This window comes from Eleginops maclovinus, chromosome 2 (genome assembly GCF_036324505.1).
Source record: "Eleginops maclovinus isolate JMC-PN-2008 ecotype Puerto Natales chromosome 2, JC_Emac_rtc_rv5, whole genome shotgun sequence".
Lineage (NCBI taxonomy): Eukaryota > Metazoa > Chordata > Actinopteri > Perciformes > Eleginopidae > Eleginops > Eleginops maclovinus.
In genome coordinates, this window is record NC_086350.1 from 1,383,915 (window position 1) to 1,402,190 (window position 18,276).

Sequence of the window (18,276 nt, forward strand, 5' to 3'; positions counted from 1 at the left end):
TAAAGAACAGGGGTTGTTTTATTTCACGTACAGTAGAAATAATTCAGGGATTTTTAATTGGTTTATTGATTTATAAGCAGTAGGTTGTGTGGGTTGAAGGTGTGAGTTATTTGGTGGGGTCACGATTCAGGTAAGGGGTCTAAAGATATACCATTAAGTTATAGGTCTTCTTGGGGGTGATGTGAGGGTCTAATGCAATGGGATTTTAGGAATTCTTGAGCCCTATTTTTATTTCTAGGATCTCTACGTCTGAAAAGTTCTCAAGCATCTAAAAGTGGGGTCTGTGGGCCCTCCAGGGGGTCTGCCAAGGATGTATTAGCAATCCTCCAGGGACTCAGATAAAACAGGGGTCGTTGAACATCATATCCCGCAGAAATAATCGATTCTTGATGTTTGGGGATTTATGAGCTGACAGGTGATCAAAGTTCAAAGGCTTTAATATCATATGCACAAACAAACCAAATGGAAACATGAGCATGAACCTGATATGCAAATGAAGCTAAACTGTGGGGGTACAACAAGGAGAAACAAACAAGGATTCAACAACTCCAGAAATAGCGACAGGACGAGCTCCCACTTTGTTATGACGCAACACAATGAGGGGCAAAACGCAGGGTTAGGGTGGATAAATCAAGGCCTTTACTGTGATCAAACCAAGCAAATGCAAAGTATTGAGCCACGTGTCACGGTGTGGAGGGGGGAGAGAAAGATGGCAGCCTTCCTCAGGCCTTTCAGTCAGGGGAAGGGGGGGGGGGCAGGTAATGCAGGAGAAGTTAAACATGTATAAAGTAGAATACAATCAGAGGAGCTGAAGATGTTGGAATAATAGATAAATATGTGAGATGCAAAAACATATGGTAGGAAGGTGGGTTGTTTAGTGGGGTTCAGAGGATCAAGATTAAAGGACCAATGATGTTTTGGGTTTTCTTGGGGAGGTTTGAGGGTCTAATGCAACTGGATTGTAGGACTTATGGAGTCCTATTTGACTTTCTAGGATTGCTTTATTGAAATGTCCTAAAAAGGGGTTCTCAGGACACTTTCCCAACCCCATAGTCCGTTTGGTTTGTCCCAGATCAGAGTGCATTGGATTCATTTTCTATTCAGTCTTTGATCGGTAAATGTTCTTGCAGAAGTCTTTGTTATTCATCCGAAATGTAGGCGGTAGAAAGCATGAACCGAGCTTAGCGAGGTCCAAAGGTTCGTTAAGGTCGTCTCAGCGATACTCCTGACATTGTTTACTTGCCACAAACTATCCCTATCTGAACTCACACAGGGTTCCAAATCCCAGGAACTCTTTGGCCCAATCCCCAATGTCCCCCCTTGACCCGCATCACCTGAATCTGACGGACTTAATTGACCCTAATCACCCGGTAAGATCTTGATTGCGACAGACTTCAGGCGCTGGAAAGAGTATAAATAGAAATGCAACAACACAAAATATCACATCACGTTGACAACATCCAAACATATCGGTCCAACACACGTACCGATTGTTTGATTTCAACATCTTTTAGGTTCTTGCGTTACAAAGTGGGGTGTGTGTCTTAAGTGGTTCATTTCTGTCAACACAGCACCATAAGTCCCTGATCCCTCCTTCCATGTTTGCTCACTGCTCATGGTCTGCCCTAATAAAGCCACACTTAATGCCCAAATGCTATGAACTCTGGGTCTGTTAGTCCGGACGTCGGAAGTGGACTTTTGTAAGAGGCTGTGAGGCGATTGAAGGTATTTTATGAATGTGTTCAAGGAGTCGCATCTCATTATGGGATTGTCATGTTGTAGGTTGAGGAGACCTTCAGGGAGTGCAACCTTCAAGGTGTTAATGAACAACCTCAGAATGAAAACCTCAGTCGGATGTTGATCGGATTAAACCGTACTGACAGGATTCCTGGACAAATGGTCCAAATTCTTGGGGTTAAAGTTGGTAAAAAGAAGAAGGATGGTTAAAGATGCTCCAGTGCCACCCCCCCACTCCCCCCCCTCCCCTCCCCTCCCCCAGTTTATGCTTCTAATTATTGGAGTAGCATTTAAGGCACTAATGTACTCGGTTCTGATGCGGGTTATGTATTATTCTTGTTTGAGACATTAGTGTATGTTGTAAACCTTGCCTACATGCAGCCTTTTGTCCCCTCCCAGTTTCCCAACCTGTGCTGAATCAGTTCCTAATGAGGGGAGGGTATTCAAGACAATGTGCACCATGCAAGTATTTGCTCTTTGGACCAAATCTCCCTCTCCTGATTAAGTGTTTGAGGAGATTCAAGGCTCCTTGATTTCACTGTTCTTTCTCCAGTTTGTCAGAGCGTGTTTTAATTGGCCACACAGGGTTTAACTGGTTTGTTTAATCCCAGCAGCTGGAGCGCAGACCTGTCCGTCCAACAGGAGGTCTGAGGTCTGTCTATTTGTGTTTCTGTGACATGCAAACATGACACGGCCTCACGCTGCTCTCTGTTTGTTATTCTGTCATTGTAGCGCCACCTGCAGGAGAGCAGAGCACCGTTCAGGATGGATCCCTGGGAGGATTCAGATCACAGCTTCTGCTTATAAATGGGGGGGGGATTTGGGGGGGGGTTGTGCTGAACGATTCATTCTGCGGCTTGTTTGGACTGAAGACATTAGTAACAGATCCAACTGATCCAGACTTTTCAATGGGAGAAAAGTCCTGCTCTTTCAATCAGTCGTTCTAGCTAACTAAATAAAGTTCAGAGAAATCCAAATTAAAAAGACTAACACTAAATCTTCACTATGGAATTATCATAGACAAAAAAAGACCAGCACTCATAAGCATAAACTTTGCATGAGACATAACTCAAAGGCAAGTAAGTATACATGTGTAGTACTATAGATCACAGAGTTAGGGATTCTTACACAAAATGTCTGCATTTATTAAGAAATGTTGATAAAAGCTTTGATTTGTACTAAACGGAGGTTTGGTGTTATGAGATGATGTCTGTGCAGTTCTCAGTTATCATTTACTGTTATTTTTACACGTGTTTACGACCAACATGAGAAATATGTGACGTATATCCAGGATATTATTTTGCTTTTGGTTCTTGCAGACTCACAGAGTGTACAGCTGAATGATTCAGGTTTAGTGTTTCTGTGACTGCACATTACGTTTATGTGTCCAAGACTTCTTTAAGAGGTTCAGGATCACCACCTGCCCCGCTCTCCTGACGTCCTCCTTCTTGCTCTCGGATGAAATTTGCTTGCCTAATGCAGCTGCCCCCAGAATAGCAACCTGGGGGCGTCTTGGCTGCCCCCGTCTCCAAACTTGAGCCTCCCACCTTAGCATGCGACCCTTCCATCTCCTTATTGAGTGCCACCGGTGGGAGGGGGGGACCCTAGCCGTGGACCCTGCCCCACCCTCGGGCCCCGGCCTCGCCTCCAGACTCAGCCTCTGGCCAATGGGGAGGCCGAGCGGATCGTGTGTCACTATAACAGAAGGACATAATCAGCGCGGTAAGTTTGCAGAACCTTACAGCTAGTCTCGGCCAGCGGGGATCTCCCTTCTTTCAGCTTTTTCTGAGGTAAGAGTGTGAGCCTTGAGTGAGTGTGTGAATGAAAGAGAGGAAGCTCAAGTGCAATGTCCCCAACTAAAACCCAAACCCCTAAACTGAGGACAGCTGAAGCCATGTGTTAAAATCACTGCCACGACTAACAGAGGCTCCTGAGGGCAGAGGGGACCAGAACAGGCCTCCCTCTGACACCCAGGGAGCGGGTTGCTTTGCTTTCGGTTAAATCTGTCAGAGTTTGCTTGCAATTGTTTGCCTGAGAAGTTGATCAGCAGCGGGGCTTTGACTTTATCTGGTTTCTCCAACATGTGAGATGGAGTTTGTGCAACTGATGGGAAATTGGAAACTTGCATTGGCTTTTAAAGTCCTGACGGTCTTCCAGGACACCCTCTTGTCCCACAGAGCTTTGTTTTTGTTTTTGTGCCGGTTTGGTCCGAGTCCAGCGGAGGTTCATACCTGAAGGATTTACAGACGGCTTAAAGCCTTTGAAGCAGCTTTCCGCTTCAGGAGACAGAAGACGACACTTATGAGTTATGTCACACCATGAGAACAGCGGCGCTGAATGGTGTTGATATCTCTGATATTTTAAGTCTTGGACATTGCTGTGACTTTGTTTTGGATTGCAGGATTTATTTCTTGGCTTATATGGTTAATGCTGGCTCCATTCGTGAAGCTGTAAATTGGGCGTGGCATGTATACATTGAAGCTCACATAGCTCGAGGATAAACAGTTTAACATCTTGAACAGGAGCCAAGAACCTACAGGGATATCACGTCATGGTGTACACACACATTTGAGTTGGGAATTTACAGGATTCAAACAGCAAATAGGAGGAAGCCTTCAGCATTGGCCCTTTGACCTTCCTGTGGCCTTTCAGGGTTTATTTTAATTCCTGGGCAAAGTGTCTTCAGTCAGCAGGGAGCCTGATGAGCATGATTGAAGGAGCCATGTGAGAGCGAGACGTCCAGATAAGGAGATGGCTGGTGGGATTATGGGTAGTGGTCCAGGGGAAGGAACCCAATCTTCATCTTCGGGTCCCCTGAAACCGGATCTGGCTCCTGCGCAGCTGTCTGTTGGAAATAGTCGTGATGCATTCATGGTGGCCTCAGGCTAACGAGGCTAATGGGAAACTAATCCGGCATCTGATCGCTGATAGATTAAATATTGGAGACATTCGGGTCATGTGTGTTTATCATCGCAGGGGTTTTGATCAAATCCTGTGTGGATGCTTACAACTCCACGCTGATGGAGAAATCTGTCAACATCAAGCGTGAGCATCAAAATAGACCTGAAGAACCAACAGATTAGATCCTCATCATGCAGAATACTACAACATATATATAATGGCACAACAGATATTGATTAATGAATGATTATTTGTGCAGCTTGTAAGTTTTGAGCTGATTTCAATTAGTTTAGAAATTGCTTGGTGGCTAGGGTTAGGGTGAGGGTCATAGTACATCATAGTTTACAATGAAATGATGCAAGTTATCAACTGTCGGATAAACATAGAGATGTAACAAGTACAGTATTTCCATCTGAGATGTAACAGAGAAGAAGTATATGTAAGATGAAATGGATATACTGAAGTACAAGTACCTCCAAACTGTACTTGTGTGAGGGTACATGGTAATGGAGAGTGGTCCAGAAGCTGTTGGGGTTGTTTCTAAAGATAAGAAGTCTTTAACACCTTCGATGCCGGGTGGATGCAGAGTGATGGGAGAGGGCAGCAGGCCGACCTTTACCACGACCCCCCCCCCCCCCTTCCCCAACAGCAATACCTTCTTGAGAAAACGCTGTTGGCATAAAATCTAACTTTGGCTCCCTTCTCACTTATCATCAGAGAAGCAAATTCAGGACCGGGGGGTTGAGTTTCAGCCCTAAAGTTTTAACGCTAATTTTAAACCAAAATGGATCCGAGGAATGTGGAGCTTTTCCAAAACAAAACCAGGCGAGAACATGTGAAACGACGCAGAAGAAAAGCTATTTTAAAATAAAGATTTCTCTGAGTTTTTTGGACGTAGGGGGGTGAGATATGCACAGGGCAGCAGGGTGGGGTCGGCGGCAGATATTTAAGACATCTGCAACTAAATCCCGAGCTATAAATACAGCCGGCTGCTCCTTGGCAGACGCTCTCTAAATTCCTCTCTTCTCTTTTTGCCCTCCAGGTTGCAAAGTCCACCGACACCATGTCTGACACTGAGGAAGTGTAAGTCCATTCACATTTTTTCATTCACAAATCTGGAGAGAAGTTTGACAAAATAATCTCACCTCAGGGTCAACGGAGAAGCATTTTGTTTGTCAGATAGCATTCAATAGCTAACTCAATAAACCTTGAGTGAAGATCCTCTTGCCAAACTTCTGTATCCGCAGACAATCTTGAATGTTCGCGCTGAACTTTAATCGTTGAGTCTAAATCTGAATTTCTTTGACTCTTGTCTTGCAGTGATCAGGTCGAGGGTAAGTACCACCATTCGCCCCCGTTCAGAAACATATAACCCCCACCCTAAGTTAGGTCCAGCTAGCATCCGGAGTCCATGCTGAATCCCAGAGTTATTTCTGAATCATGCCTAACTTATTTTCCACCCCCTGTAGAGAGTTTTATGCACTGGACAAATCCGTATGTTCCCAGGTTTGGCTTGACTCCGTCCAGATGCTCCACTATGAATAAAGCAGATATTATCCTCCTGCTGTTGTGTGGCTGCAGGCTCCAATGCTGGCATCAGGACAATGTGAAATACTGACATTTAAAGATCTGAAAAACCCGCATTGACCTGTTGTCAGCAAGTCCTGCAGCTCTGCATGCAACCTGCAACCTGGCAGTCCTCCCGAGCCGGCCGGGACCACTTTGAGCTCCGGTCCGCTCGGGAGGACTGTGCTGTGTTTGCTCCGCATGGATCCCCAGTGTACCCACCTTTTGAATTGATATTCTGTCAAAACTGGGTACAAACGGGATATTTTGATAATATTCTTCTGCTCCTTTCTTTCTCGGATGGACCTGAAGAATACGATGGTAAGACTGCAGATGATAACTCTCATGCCATTGATACTAATTTGACATTGTTTAGTGTGTTTTGTAGGTTCCTTCTTTCTTTTGTGGCATGCTAGTTAACACTAACGCCAGATCTGAGATAAATGAAAAGACTCAGAAGACAAAAAGTATGTTTTGCATCAGAATAGAAACATGTCTCTTTGCAGCCCAGGAACCTTCAGGAATCAATCACCGCTCATCCATCAACGACTGCCCATCAGTGACTGACCTTTTCCCTCCTGTAACCGCTTGCTGTCTCACATGCTTTAGCGTCATCCGGTGGCAGTTCCCCCCAAACTGCCGCCGCATTGACACCTCATATCTCACTCATCTTACCCCATCCCCTCTCTTCCATCTACTCACCACCTCCAACCTCTCTCCCTTTTCTCTCCCGCTTCCATTAACCCCTTCACCGCCCTTCCTCTCCCCTGGTGACTCGCTGCATGTTGTGTAGCTGTAGCCGAGGAGGTAGTAGAGGAAGTAGAGGTGGCTCCTGAGGCGGCCCCTGAGCCAGAGCCAGAACCAGAGCCAGAACCAGTGGTAGAGCCAGAGCCAGAGCCAGAACCAGAACCAGTGGTAGAACCAGAGCCAGAACCAGAACCAGAGCCAGAGCCTGAGCCTGAGCTTGAAGGTATGTGGTGTGGAGGGGGGAAGGGGGTATTCTATCATCCTTTCCCAGGCGACAGGTGCGCTCCTGAGGGCTGCAGCCAGCCAGACAGACCCCACTAATCCTGATCCGCAAACACATGTTCTCCATGTCCATGCTAATGCTAACGCTACCTTCCAAAGACGCAGCACTCAGAAGGGGCGCAACTGGGATGTGATGATGTCTGATAATATATAATCCTCTGCTAAGATGATCATACCCAAAGCATTTCACAGTTAATGAACAAAAGCCCATATTATTTGCACTAAATTTCATTGCTGATATAAAGAGTCCTGCTCCGTAGCTTAGCTTCTGTCCCGTTTAGCTTCCGGCTGCTACAATGCTTAAAAGTTTACAATTCATAACTTCATTCATTAATGAACATGTCTTTAGGGGGATTGATTCTGAGGTAAACTAGCATCTACGACTTTGGTGGACTTTAACAAACTACTAGCTAGATGCATCTGTACAGTGTGTTGGCGCCAACACGTTAGCATGCAGTTCTGCACAGTAACAGAAAACCTGCAGTCCTAATGTTACTCACGTTAAATGTACGGTAAATATCATTTACATCAAAATAAGTCCTTTTGTCAAATTTGGAAGCATCAAAGCATATTTTGAGTGCTTCTTAATTAGCAACTTAGCGTAGCATAGTGTATGCTAACATGTTGGCATTCATTGTGGACAAATATATCTTTAATTAAGGGTTTCAATTGAACAAAACCAACCAAATATTGACCTCTTTTATCAGTCTAACCCCACTTATAAGCCTATTACTGTACCGCATGTACTCTGAGTACTTGTACTTGTATTTGGCGTACATGGTGGCTTTCTTTTGAGCTGCTTTATTTCTAAAGGCTACGCATTAAATGAAGACCAGAAAAAGAGTGTCACATTTCATCTGTTTCTTAATGTACTGCTTATCACATGCTGGTGGGAGAGCTGGTGTCGCATTCACATGCTATTTTGTTAAAAAAATGACATTAAAAAAGAAACAGCGCATTTGATTTAATGCCACTTAGTTTGTAATGTTATGCCATGAATTCGGCCGTGTAGCTTCAACCATATCCACCCAAACCTTTCTGAAATAGCATGTGAATTTAGTGTTACATGTTGCAGGAATCCTTCTCTGTTGAGCTGTGTGGAGGTGAAACTGGGGTCAAAAGACATCCAACTTTATGTAAATTCTCAAATATTGGCCTTTCTTTACCTGCAACTGCAGAACAAACTATATTTAACACTTTAACTTTGCTTCGAATGTTCAATTTGTTATATTCTAGCCTCCCTCTATTTCCAAATCAATTAAACAATTGCCTTTGATTTGTTGTTAAATGTATTATTTAACATTTTTATTTGAGAATTTACTATTTGAAGAGTCCTTAGGCTGCCGCACATTGACTGTCTGCCCTAGCTGTGTAGTTTTCCTTGTGTTTACCTAATGGATGTACAGTTTGCTGCTCTCAGAGCAATGCTAACGCTGTTGTCTATTCTGCTTTTTGTTTTGGATGCTTGCTGCATGCAGAGGCTGTGGAAGAGGAAGGTATGTTGATTTTATTAAAAGAAACTTCTGATAAATCTTAAAGAAAATCTGTCATTCTGGTTTTGGGAAGGACCACAGGGTCCAGGTCTGACGTCTGTACTCTACTGGGAAACGCCTGCTGTTCACAAAATGTCTGTCCAAATTTTTTTATATCTGTCTGTCGAAAAATCCAGGAGCGCTGCCCAATTGGCACTAATATACAAACAAACAAAAAATCTGACCAAGACTACAATTTTAATTGTTGACACAGAAAAAGTAAAAGCTAGAGGAGAAAAAGGGTAAGGGAATATGAGATGCTAACACGTGCTTTACTGCGCAGCGACCCCACCGATAAACTCTTGCTATGCCACTCGTCGTCTGCATGGCATGGAGCCGCCAGAATCTGGGTACAAAGAACAAAATGAGAATGAAACGGGGGAAATGTCTTGCTTGTGTAAAAATGGTTTTGGGGTCAAGCCAAAAAAACAAAAACAAGACTTATATTGTTGGTACATCAAAGTCACGACTCTGAGAGACTTCTCTTAGATAAACGAGGCTTCATGAGGAGTTTGTAATGTTAACAATACAACTCACAGCCAGGTCTGTCAATCACAAAACTTCTTCTTGGTATTTGAAGTTTTATGTTTACAGTGTTTATCTGTCGCTCTAACACTGAGTCTACCCTTTACATTATTTAATGTTGTCGTATAGAGCCAAAACCATGCATTTTAATCCATGTAATGCCTGAGAGAAGTCTGCTTTGTTTCTAACCCCATGACGTGTACTTGTCCCCTCTTCATTTTCCTAACCTGCAGAGGAGAAGCCAAAGTTCAAGTAAGTTGTTCACCTTCAGATGATTTCTGTAAAACATCCGAGACGTTTGGATAATAAAGAAAGACAAATATAAGCGCTTAAACTACATTATAACCAATGCATATGTGCCTGCAAACTCTCTCTCCTGCAGACCGAGTGCACCAAAGATCCCCGATGGTGAGAAAGTGGACTTTGATGTAAGTGGAGCTGAAGTGAGCAGGATTTGTGTGCATGCAAAGGGTTTTCTGTTTGTCTAAAGGTGGTTTTTCTGTGTGGTTTCCCGCCTTGCAGGACATCCAGAAGAAACGTCAGAACAAGGATCTGGTGGAGCTGCAGGGCCTGATCGATGCTCACTTTGAGTGCAGGAAGAAGGAGGAGGAGGAGCTGATCGGCCTGAAGGACAGGATTGTGAGTCTTTCACCAAAAACACACCTTTTTTAAAATGCACTTTTCATTCAGATAGTAGGACAAAATACAACTGAATTTGATCTTTATTTGATAAACAATCCGAGTGCCGATATATTCCACATTCTGACGCTGCATTATCATGGTACGGAAGCCCATTTCTGCCAATGTATCTTGATTACATACTTAAACGGCACTATAACGACCAAGTATTGCAAAAAATAACCTTATAGCTCAACGTATTGCATTTTATCTCAATATACCTACATACAATTGAGAATAAGAACTTAGTTACCCAAAAAATGATGAGTTAATAACTCAATATTTAGACTTGGAAGGGAACTATAATGACTAAATATTGCAAAATAATTAAGTTATAGCTCAAAATCATGACTTTTCATCTCAATAAACTGACATAAAATTAAAGAAATGACTTAATAACCAAAAATGATAAGTGGGTATCTCAATATGTAGACTTAGAAGGGAACTATAATGACTTAGTATCCCCAGATTATGACGTAGTGTCTTAAAATATTGACTAAACATCACTAAGTAATGACAGCAAATCTGAAAAAACTGTTGTGGCTCTTTGCTTTTGCTCTTTGCCACACACTTAGAGGCACGTAATAGGATAAATAAAATGAGATTCAGACGTACGATAAAACCCCATTTGCAGCTCTAACGTAGCGTGTTGTTTCCTGTGCTGCAGGAGAAGCGTCGCGCTGAGAGAGCCGAGCAGCAGAGGATCCGGTCTGAGAAGGAGAAGGAGCGCCAGGTCAAGCGTGAGGTTCGTAAAACTCATCTTTATACTAAATATCACCTTTTAAATCTGCAGTTCAGTTTGTAATATTACTATTATTAAATAAATATACATTTCAATATCATTTTAATGTCACCATCATTATTAGTATTATTATTATTATTATTATTTTATGAATATTATTATGGGTATTATTTGCCAATATATTTGTTAATATATCCATGGATATTATTGTTGGTATTATTATTATTATTATTATTATTATTATTAAAGCACCAGGAAAACTGCACAAATTGACATCTTGAAATCATATTAAATAAGAGTAATATATTTTAATTTGCATTTATTTTGCATTAGCACGTATCAAAGATTGTCTATGACTCATGTTTCCTGCTGGGCTGTTGAGAGGAGGTCTCACTCTGGTTGTGTTTCCGTGCACCAGGAGGAGAGGCGGATCAGGGAAGAGAGAGACGCTGAGAAGAAGGCCGGAGAGGAAGCCAAGAAGAAGTCAGCTCTGTCCAGCATGGGCTCCAACTACAGCAGCCATCTGCAGAAAGTGAGTACACACCAGTACTGCAGTACCGGTCATACTGAGTACTTTTACTACAAGTTCTGTGTACAATTACACTTGAGGAAATGGTATGCTTTTTATTATTATTATTAATTTGTTTCTTTTGACAGATAGATACTTTATTCATCCCAAAATTAGGGAATTATTTAAATGTCCCAATACTTACTTGGTTTGACTGTACATACTTTGATACACACAGTAATAAATAAAACCCAAAATAAACACGTCTTATCAAATGCCTTAAGGACAAAAACATTCATAAATAAACAATAATACGAATAATAATGTATATTAAAATAACTGTTAAATACATTAAAACTCATCAAAATAAATCTTATTAAAAGGGATCTTTTAAACATTTATAATTAAACACAAAATTATAAAATGTTGCATTTGTTTTGCTTTATTGTTCCGATTGTATGTATATAGTTAGTATATATACCTTGGTCATACAATATGTTACCACTAGTTGAAAGGGTCAACTAAATGCAGTGAAGTATTATGATGCTTAATATAGAAGTACAGAAATCCCAGTAGAGGTTGTGCTTCAGTAAAGGTGCTTAGTTTCCCTGCAGGAGTACTTTTTATTAAAGATGAAAAGCGTTTCTTAACCTGCGTCTCTGCAGAGACTGAAACAATAGCATAGTTTAAGATAAAGATGTGAACCTCTGTGTCTCTGCATCAACAGGCTGACTCAAAGAGAGGAGGAAAGAAGGAGACTGAGAGAGAGAAGAAGAAGAAGATCCTGGCCGCCAGACGCAAGCAGCTGAACATCGACCATCTGAACGAAGACAAGCTCAAGTACGACTCACACACTTTATTATCCTCAGGGTAAAAGCTAACAATGAATCCGTGTGGCTGTCGTTAGTCACTCATATTCAAAGGATTATTTTAGTTTTTAGAGGATTTTATTGATTTAATTTCTCAGTTATTTTAATTTATATATTCTTCAGACACGTTTGTAACAAATTCTCTGTTATTTAAATGTATTTAACAGAAATGTTTTTAAGGAATTTCATCTTTTTTTCTGACATGTTTTTGACGCATTTCTCAGTTTTGTTATTTTTTAAGTAATTTATTTATTCACTAACATTTCTTCGACGCGTTTCTTAAACTTTTTTATTTATTTAACTCACAATTTGTTAGGTATTTTATATATTTTCTGAAATCTTTGTGTGTTCTTGTGCTGCAGGGATAAGATCAATGAGCTGCACGAATGGATGGTCACACTGGAGTCTGAGAAGTTCGATCACATGGAGAGACTGAAGAGGCAGAAGTACGAGGTGAGTCAACAAAGACAGGAACTTTTTCACATGTTTTAAATACCTTTATGTTTGTGTTTATCCATGTGTATTTCTGAAGGGAGGCTTTACATTGTTTGTGTTTACTTCATTGTGGTTCATAGGCATACATTGACTTATTCAAAACAACTACATACATCAGACACAGTTCTGTAAAAGAAAGATTCCACGCCTTGTTAATAAATAAATCAATAATACATCTCTCCTTATTCAAGTCATAATTTGGAAAGTGCATTGAGAGATCAATCTTGTGTTTAGACAACATTTAACACATGGTATCTTTAGCTTATTTGGAAAGGTGTGGAAGAAATGCAATCATTATAATAACCATATTCATCCACAGCTTTGCCTCGGTATGTACCCTGATTTCTGCGCAGATATTTGTTGTATTTGTTGTTTAAATTGTGCGATCCTGAGGTTTTGGCACAGCCACACTCCGGGTTTGAACCCTCGATGTGTGTTTCCCCGCAGGTCACCACCCTGCGTAAGAGAGTGGAAGAGCTCAGTAAATTGTAAGTAGAGCTGCAGCGACGCTCTGCCTGCAGCTTCAGGCTCGCTGCATGTTAGCATGAAGGTCAAAGAGAACACACAGCGCCCCCTGCTGGTCGAGAGGAGACAACACACACCACCGAGACAGAAAACAACAAGAGATTCTCCCAAAAGTGACATCTGAAATATCTGAATGTTATTCTTGCAAAGGAAAAAAAACCTGCACTTTTTAGAAAGTTGGCATTACATGTTTTATTGTTATTTTTGAAATTGTATTTATTTTGAATAATATAACAATACTATAATAATATCATTTATTTCACATTCCTAATTTAAATGAGTGCAGAATTAACGAAATATTCCTATTTTACAACTTTGACGTTTTTATGACACTTCTGAGCTTCCACACTTAACTTAAAACTTTAAATATACAGATATTGCAGGACATCATACAGTCCTTTACATATCTAATGGGTTTATACAAATGAGCTTTTTCAGATGTCATTTTGGGGAAAAACTCTTCGGTTTTAAGCAGATTAATTGGTCTAAATCGGATGTACGATGCTGTTCGGTGGCTGAGCTTTAGCTTTAGCATCACAGAGCTTTGGTCAGGTGTGAGCCAGGTAAGTCGGACCCTGCTGAGGTTTCAGAGCCGAAGCAGAGTCTCTCTAATATCTTTCTTTTTGAGGCGGGAAACTACGACGGGGGTTTTAATGATCAGATTGATCAAAACAAAGATCCCATTGGCTCTCGGTAGAGGCAACCAGGGAGACGCTAAGGTTGGCTTACAGAAATGGGTCATCCCTGCACCTCTCAATACAGAGGAAACACTGACCATATGCATGACCCCCGTCCTGGTTTCCCACGATGCCTCAGTCTGCAGCCCCTGGAGCCCGTTGAAGGAGAGCAGAGGGATTCCCCTTGGAGGTAAAGGTGTTAAAGCTGCCGCTGTGTCGTTTTTCAGGTGCTCACGATCAGGAACCGCATTGATTGTTTGCAGAAGCAGTAAGTACTGGCATCGATGGGTTCACTGACACTCAGTAATCTTCATAACTAAAACATATCTGCGTGAACCCTTCCCTTAGCAGGACATCACTGACCGTAGCAGGGCAGTCTATGTCTGTTTATGGCAGAATAACACTTGCATAGTTTAGGTAAAGCTAGCAGGTATAACACTTCGTCATCTTTTAAATTACGAAACAAACTAGGATACTTTTTGAGTTTAGAGTCAACCTTTCCATCTGTAATTCTTAGTTTGTGTACTTTGGTTCATTTTAAAGTGAATTTGTTAGGAGAGAACAAAGCCATAAATACACCAAACACACTAACACCCCCAGAAAGTGCTCAGGCCCAAATCCACGGCTGGAAAAACTTGTCTGGAAGTCAACATGGAGAAGACCTCGATCCACTGCTCAGGTCATACATGTTGTCACGTTGCGTGTTTGTCCCAAAATACAACAACAGCAGCAGTTTGTCACCAGGAATCTCCCAAAGGTGTCACCATTAACAGTCCCTTTATCAGACATTATACCAAAGTTCAGCAGGAGAGCTAACCTATTGATCATGCAAGCTAGGCTAACCAGCGTAGACAACTTTGAAAGTAGGCCAGGCTAACGAGCTTGCCTAGAAAGACTTTGCATATTAAATCAATAATAGTAATAAGCTAGCTAAGGAAGGAAACCTAGCATAACAGCACTGAAAGGTGACATTTTTAGCCCCTTGTTTTCCCCCAAGCAGCTACTTTACATGCACTGGTTATTTCTGGTAATTGCTAATCAGCTGTGGGCGTTTATATGTTAGTTATTTAAGAGAGCAAACTGCTGCCTTTGAGCGTCTTCTTGGAGGCGGCCATGTTCATGCGGTGTGAGAAAAAAGGAATGACATGCTAATGGATTGTTAAGCTAAGTCAAAGCTTTCTAGGAATATTGTTCATTTCGTTAGCTTGGTTTAGCAATCTGTGCACACATTTCTACTTCCTGTTTTTTCCTGCTTCATTACGCCTGGTCAGCTCTGTCTGTCCTGAAACATGTGTGTTATTTATTGTATGTACCCATTAATAACTACATATGTTATATATGTCATTGTGAATATACTGGTCGGTATGCGAGGAGTGTTCCCTGGTGGTCTCTGAAAAAAGATGATGACACTTCTTCATTAGCATTGGAAAACTAAATCAGTGTAAAGAGGCGCCAGATCTTACAGACAAAAACTGAAGCAATGAAATGAAAAGTCCCGAAGTGGTTCATCCTCTTTGGACAGATCAGGTTTCCTCTCCTCATACTGAACCCTAATGTGTGTGAGAGCCATTTCAGCAGTAACTGTGAGGGTGTTCACATTACGTTACTTGGCTATTGGACTCAGTAATGACTCGGTTTGTGCAGGTAAGTGATGCATGAGTTTGGATGTTGAGACTGCAAAACAGTTAGCATTTTATCCCATTTGCATGTGGCTCAGATGTTTAATTTCTTATGGTTGCTCAAAAGTCGACCGTGAGTTTAGTTGACCGCTCTCACGCTATATTTTGTTCCATTAAACTAAATACATTGTTATATTAAATTCACTTTGACGCGAAGATTGTTGCAGGGAATGCTAAATATCCCAACACCAGTCATTAGCCATGCTAGCTAACTGTATTAGGCAGCTATAATCTGCTGTATCAATCCACTTGTGATTTCGGATATCACATTTGGAAACATGCTAATCGTCTGCCTTCAGGAGGATGCAAAATATCCACCCTGCATAGTTTAAGTGCAGCCTGATCCAGACTGGCTGTGCTAGTAGTACTATTAGTATTTTAGTCAACCTATATAGTGTTATTGAGTTGCTAAGCTGCTATTGAGCGGTACCAGGCCACCCTGAAAGCCTAGGAGTTCACAAAAAATACTAAAAGACCAATGTGCAATGTTAAATTATCCCACAAACAGAAGCCCTGGTTTCTTTTCTAAGCATTCAAAGGTGTGTCTATTTAACTTAGTTTACAGAAAAGCCAACCATAGCATTTGTGATTATTTGTGCAATATATTAAACAGTATGTAAAGCAACAGGCTTTCGTTGCAGTGGTTTGTGTTTTCTATAAGGCAGACTTACAGGACTGCAGGTTTTCGGTGCAATGGGAACTTTTTTTCCCACCTTGTTGTTCATGCTTTGAAGACCCTTTCCCAAGCATGGCACTAAACTGAAGTGTGCATCTGAAGTGTGGATTTGTGTGCCACTAACACTCTGCACAGAAGGCCATTACCCTTTGTTGATCAATCATTACAAACCCGTAATAAAAAGCCCCCACATTTCTGACACCGTTTTTCTTTTTGCTCTTCCGTATTACAGCAGCAAGAAGGGAGCCGCCGCTCGCCGCAGAAAGTAGATGGAAAGTGCGATCGTCTCGGACACACGCCTGAGGAAACAACGCGCACTGTGGCGAAGGTCGTTGCTCGGAAGAAGCCAGTAACGCTGAGGTGTACTTTGCGATTATCAACCCGCGTCCTGAAACATGCAACCAGGAGCCTATAGCTGCTGCTCATTAGGAATAAAAAAATCGAAAAAGAAACTTGACTTGCTTCGTCATCACGCTTCCTCGCCCTCAGCTGTTTGGTTCTCGGTATTTTTGTAAATAAAGTGTGACACTTCAAGCCATGACTGTAGAGCTGTTGTTATTCGAAAGAAATGAATAAAGTTCAGTATTTTTCAGACAGTCGTTTGTTCAACACTGTTTTCCAAACTGCAGAGTTGAATTGAACATGAGCTAAACGGACACGTGGAGTCTGCAAACCGAAGTAAAACAAAGACTCAAAACCTTTTCTATCCAAATGCTCTTTAAAGAATGTTTCATTTCATCAAAATATATATTATAGACTCAATCAGGATTGGCTGCTCAGCTCCTTTAAAGGTGTTTAAGAAAAAGTCAAGTTTATACAGTTTTCAACTTAGTGGTCAAATATTGCATCATGCTAACTAGCTAGCGTAGAACAAGTCTGCTAGCTTACTTGGGAAACTTTGAATAGTAAATAAGCATTATTTCATTATCCTTTTATATAAATATATATAAGCATTGATAGTATACAACAATATAATATAGGTATAATCTTATTTAGCTCAATAGTGATATGGCTAGAGTGATCATGGTAAGTTAGGCTAACAAGCTAACGTAGAAAACTAGCATAACTAAACAGAAGTGGATTTATCTAATAATTGGGTTTAATAAACTATATGTTCAGTATCAGATTGAGTTTCTCTTCATTTAGGTAACAGGTTATAAGTCAAGCATTTTACTAATGCCATTTTGAAAGTTCAGCAAGATAGGTTGTATAAAGGCTAAGTAGCTAATGTGGAAAACGTTCAGGTCTGCTAGCTTACTTAGGAAACTGCATAGGGAATGAACATGAAGACTATTTTAGAATCATTGGATATGAAATGCAAAGAAGCATTGACACAAGGCTGTAATGTATGTATACTGTTATTTAGCTCAATATTAATAATACAGCTAGTGTGATCATGGTAAGTTAGGCTAACTCGATAACATATCAAACTTAGCATAACTAAAGCTGGGGCAGAGGGTTTTCATCTGATGAGTTAAGATAGAAATAAGCCATGAATTCACTAAATGCATTACACCTTAAAAAGAAAATTAACATTAATTTATGATCCTTTCATATGAAGTGAATGAGCTTTGACACATGTATAATCTCCTTTAGCCCAACAAGATTCAAGGGTTTTACTATCTTGTTCAGTACCGTATAGTTATGGCAGGGAAATGTTCTAAAATGCAGAAAATGAAAACAGCAGGATAATAATGTGCGGGAGGAAGGAGCCTGTCTCTGAGTCTGGTGGTTTTAGTCCTGATGCTGGGCACCGCCTGCCAGACCAGAGTGATCCTGCAAAGTATGTGACGCTAACTCGCTAACATATAAAACTTAGCATAACTAAACTGAAATGTACCTCTGGAGGGGTTCCATATTACTCATTTTCAGTGTAGTTTTCCCAACAGTCTGGGAAACAATGGACGACAGTGTTAATCTGCCGTAGGCCTAATGTGTAGGTTATACAAATTACAGGTTTAAAAGGTATGTATATTACATCAGTGTCCCCTCGCAATGAAATACATTTCTGCTCTAAGCAAACGTTTCACAGGAGACGTCAGCTCTTGGTCAGAAACTCATTTAATAAGCCGTCTTGAGACTTGACTCATATTCCTCCCTGTGATTACTCCCCCCTGATCAGGAACACCTGGTGCAG

General features: G+C 41.2%; 1 protein-coding gene across 4 annotated transcripts; it reads left to right on the top strand.

Moving 5' to 3' along the window:
• Window positions 1-3,375: 3,375 nt before the first annotated feature.
• Window positions 3,376-16,677, top strand: tnnt3a (troponin T type 3a (skeletal, fast)). 4 transcript variants are annotated; one of them, XM_063902937.1, is made up of 14 exons: window positions 3,376-3,527; window positions 5,681-5,721; window positions 5,959-5,972; window positions 6,998-7,174; window positions 8,712-8,729; window positions 9,524-9,542; window positions 9,673-9,718; window positions 9,813-9,929; window positions 10,636-10,713; window positions 11,129-11,242; window positions 11,946-12,058; window positions 12,450-12,540; window positions 13,030-13,070; window positions 16,372-16,677. In XM_063902937.1, the coding sequence occupies exons 2-14, from the start codon at window positions 5,702-5,704 to the stop codon at window positions 16,406-16,408; spliced, it is 885 nt and encodes a 294-aa protein (XP_063759007.1). In that variant the 5' UTR covers window positions 3,376-3,527; window positions 5,681-5,701; the 3' UTR covers window positions 16,409-16,677. The 4 variants fall into 4 exon arrangements, with proteins under 4 accessions (XP_063759007.1, XP_063759015.1, XP_063759032.1 ...); XM_063902945.1 differs by lacking the exon at window positions 8,712-8,729 and having other exon boundaries at window positions 3,377-3,527; XM_063902962.1 differs by lacking the exons at window positions 6,998-7,174; window positions 8,712-8,729 and having other exon boundaries at window positions 3,380-3,527.
• Window positions 16,678-18,276: the final 1,599 nt, after the last annotated feature.

Bases quoted from the DNA above. Each gene is read 5' to 3' on its own strand.
- tnnt3a (XM_063902937.1), top strand. From the start codon at position 5,702: ATGTCTGACACTGAGGAAGT. The intron at 9,930-10,635 runs GTGAGTCTTTCA...CCTGTGCTGCAG, and splicing joins TCGGCCTGAAGGACAGGATT to GAGAAGCGTCGCGCTGAGAG. The intron at 11,243-11,945 runs GTGAGTACACAC...CTGCATCAACAG, and splicing joins ACAGCAGCCATCTGCAGAAA to GCTGACTCAAAGAGAGGAGG.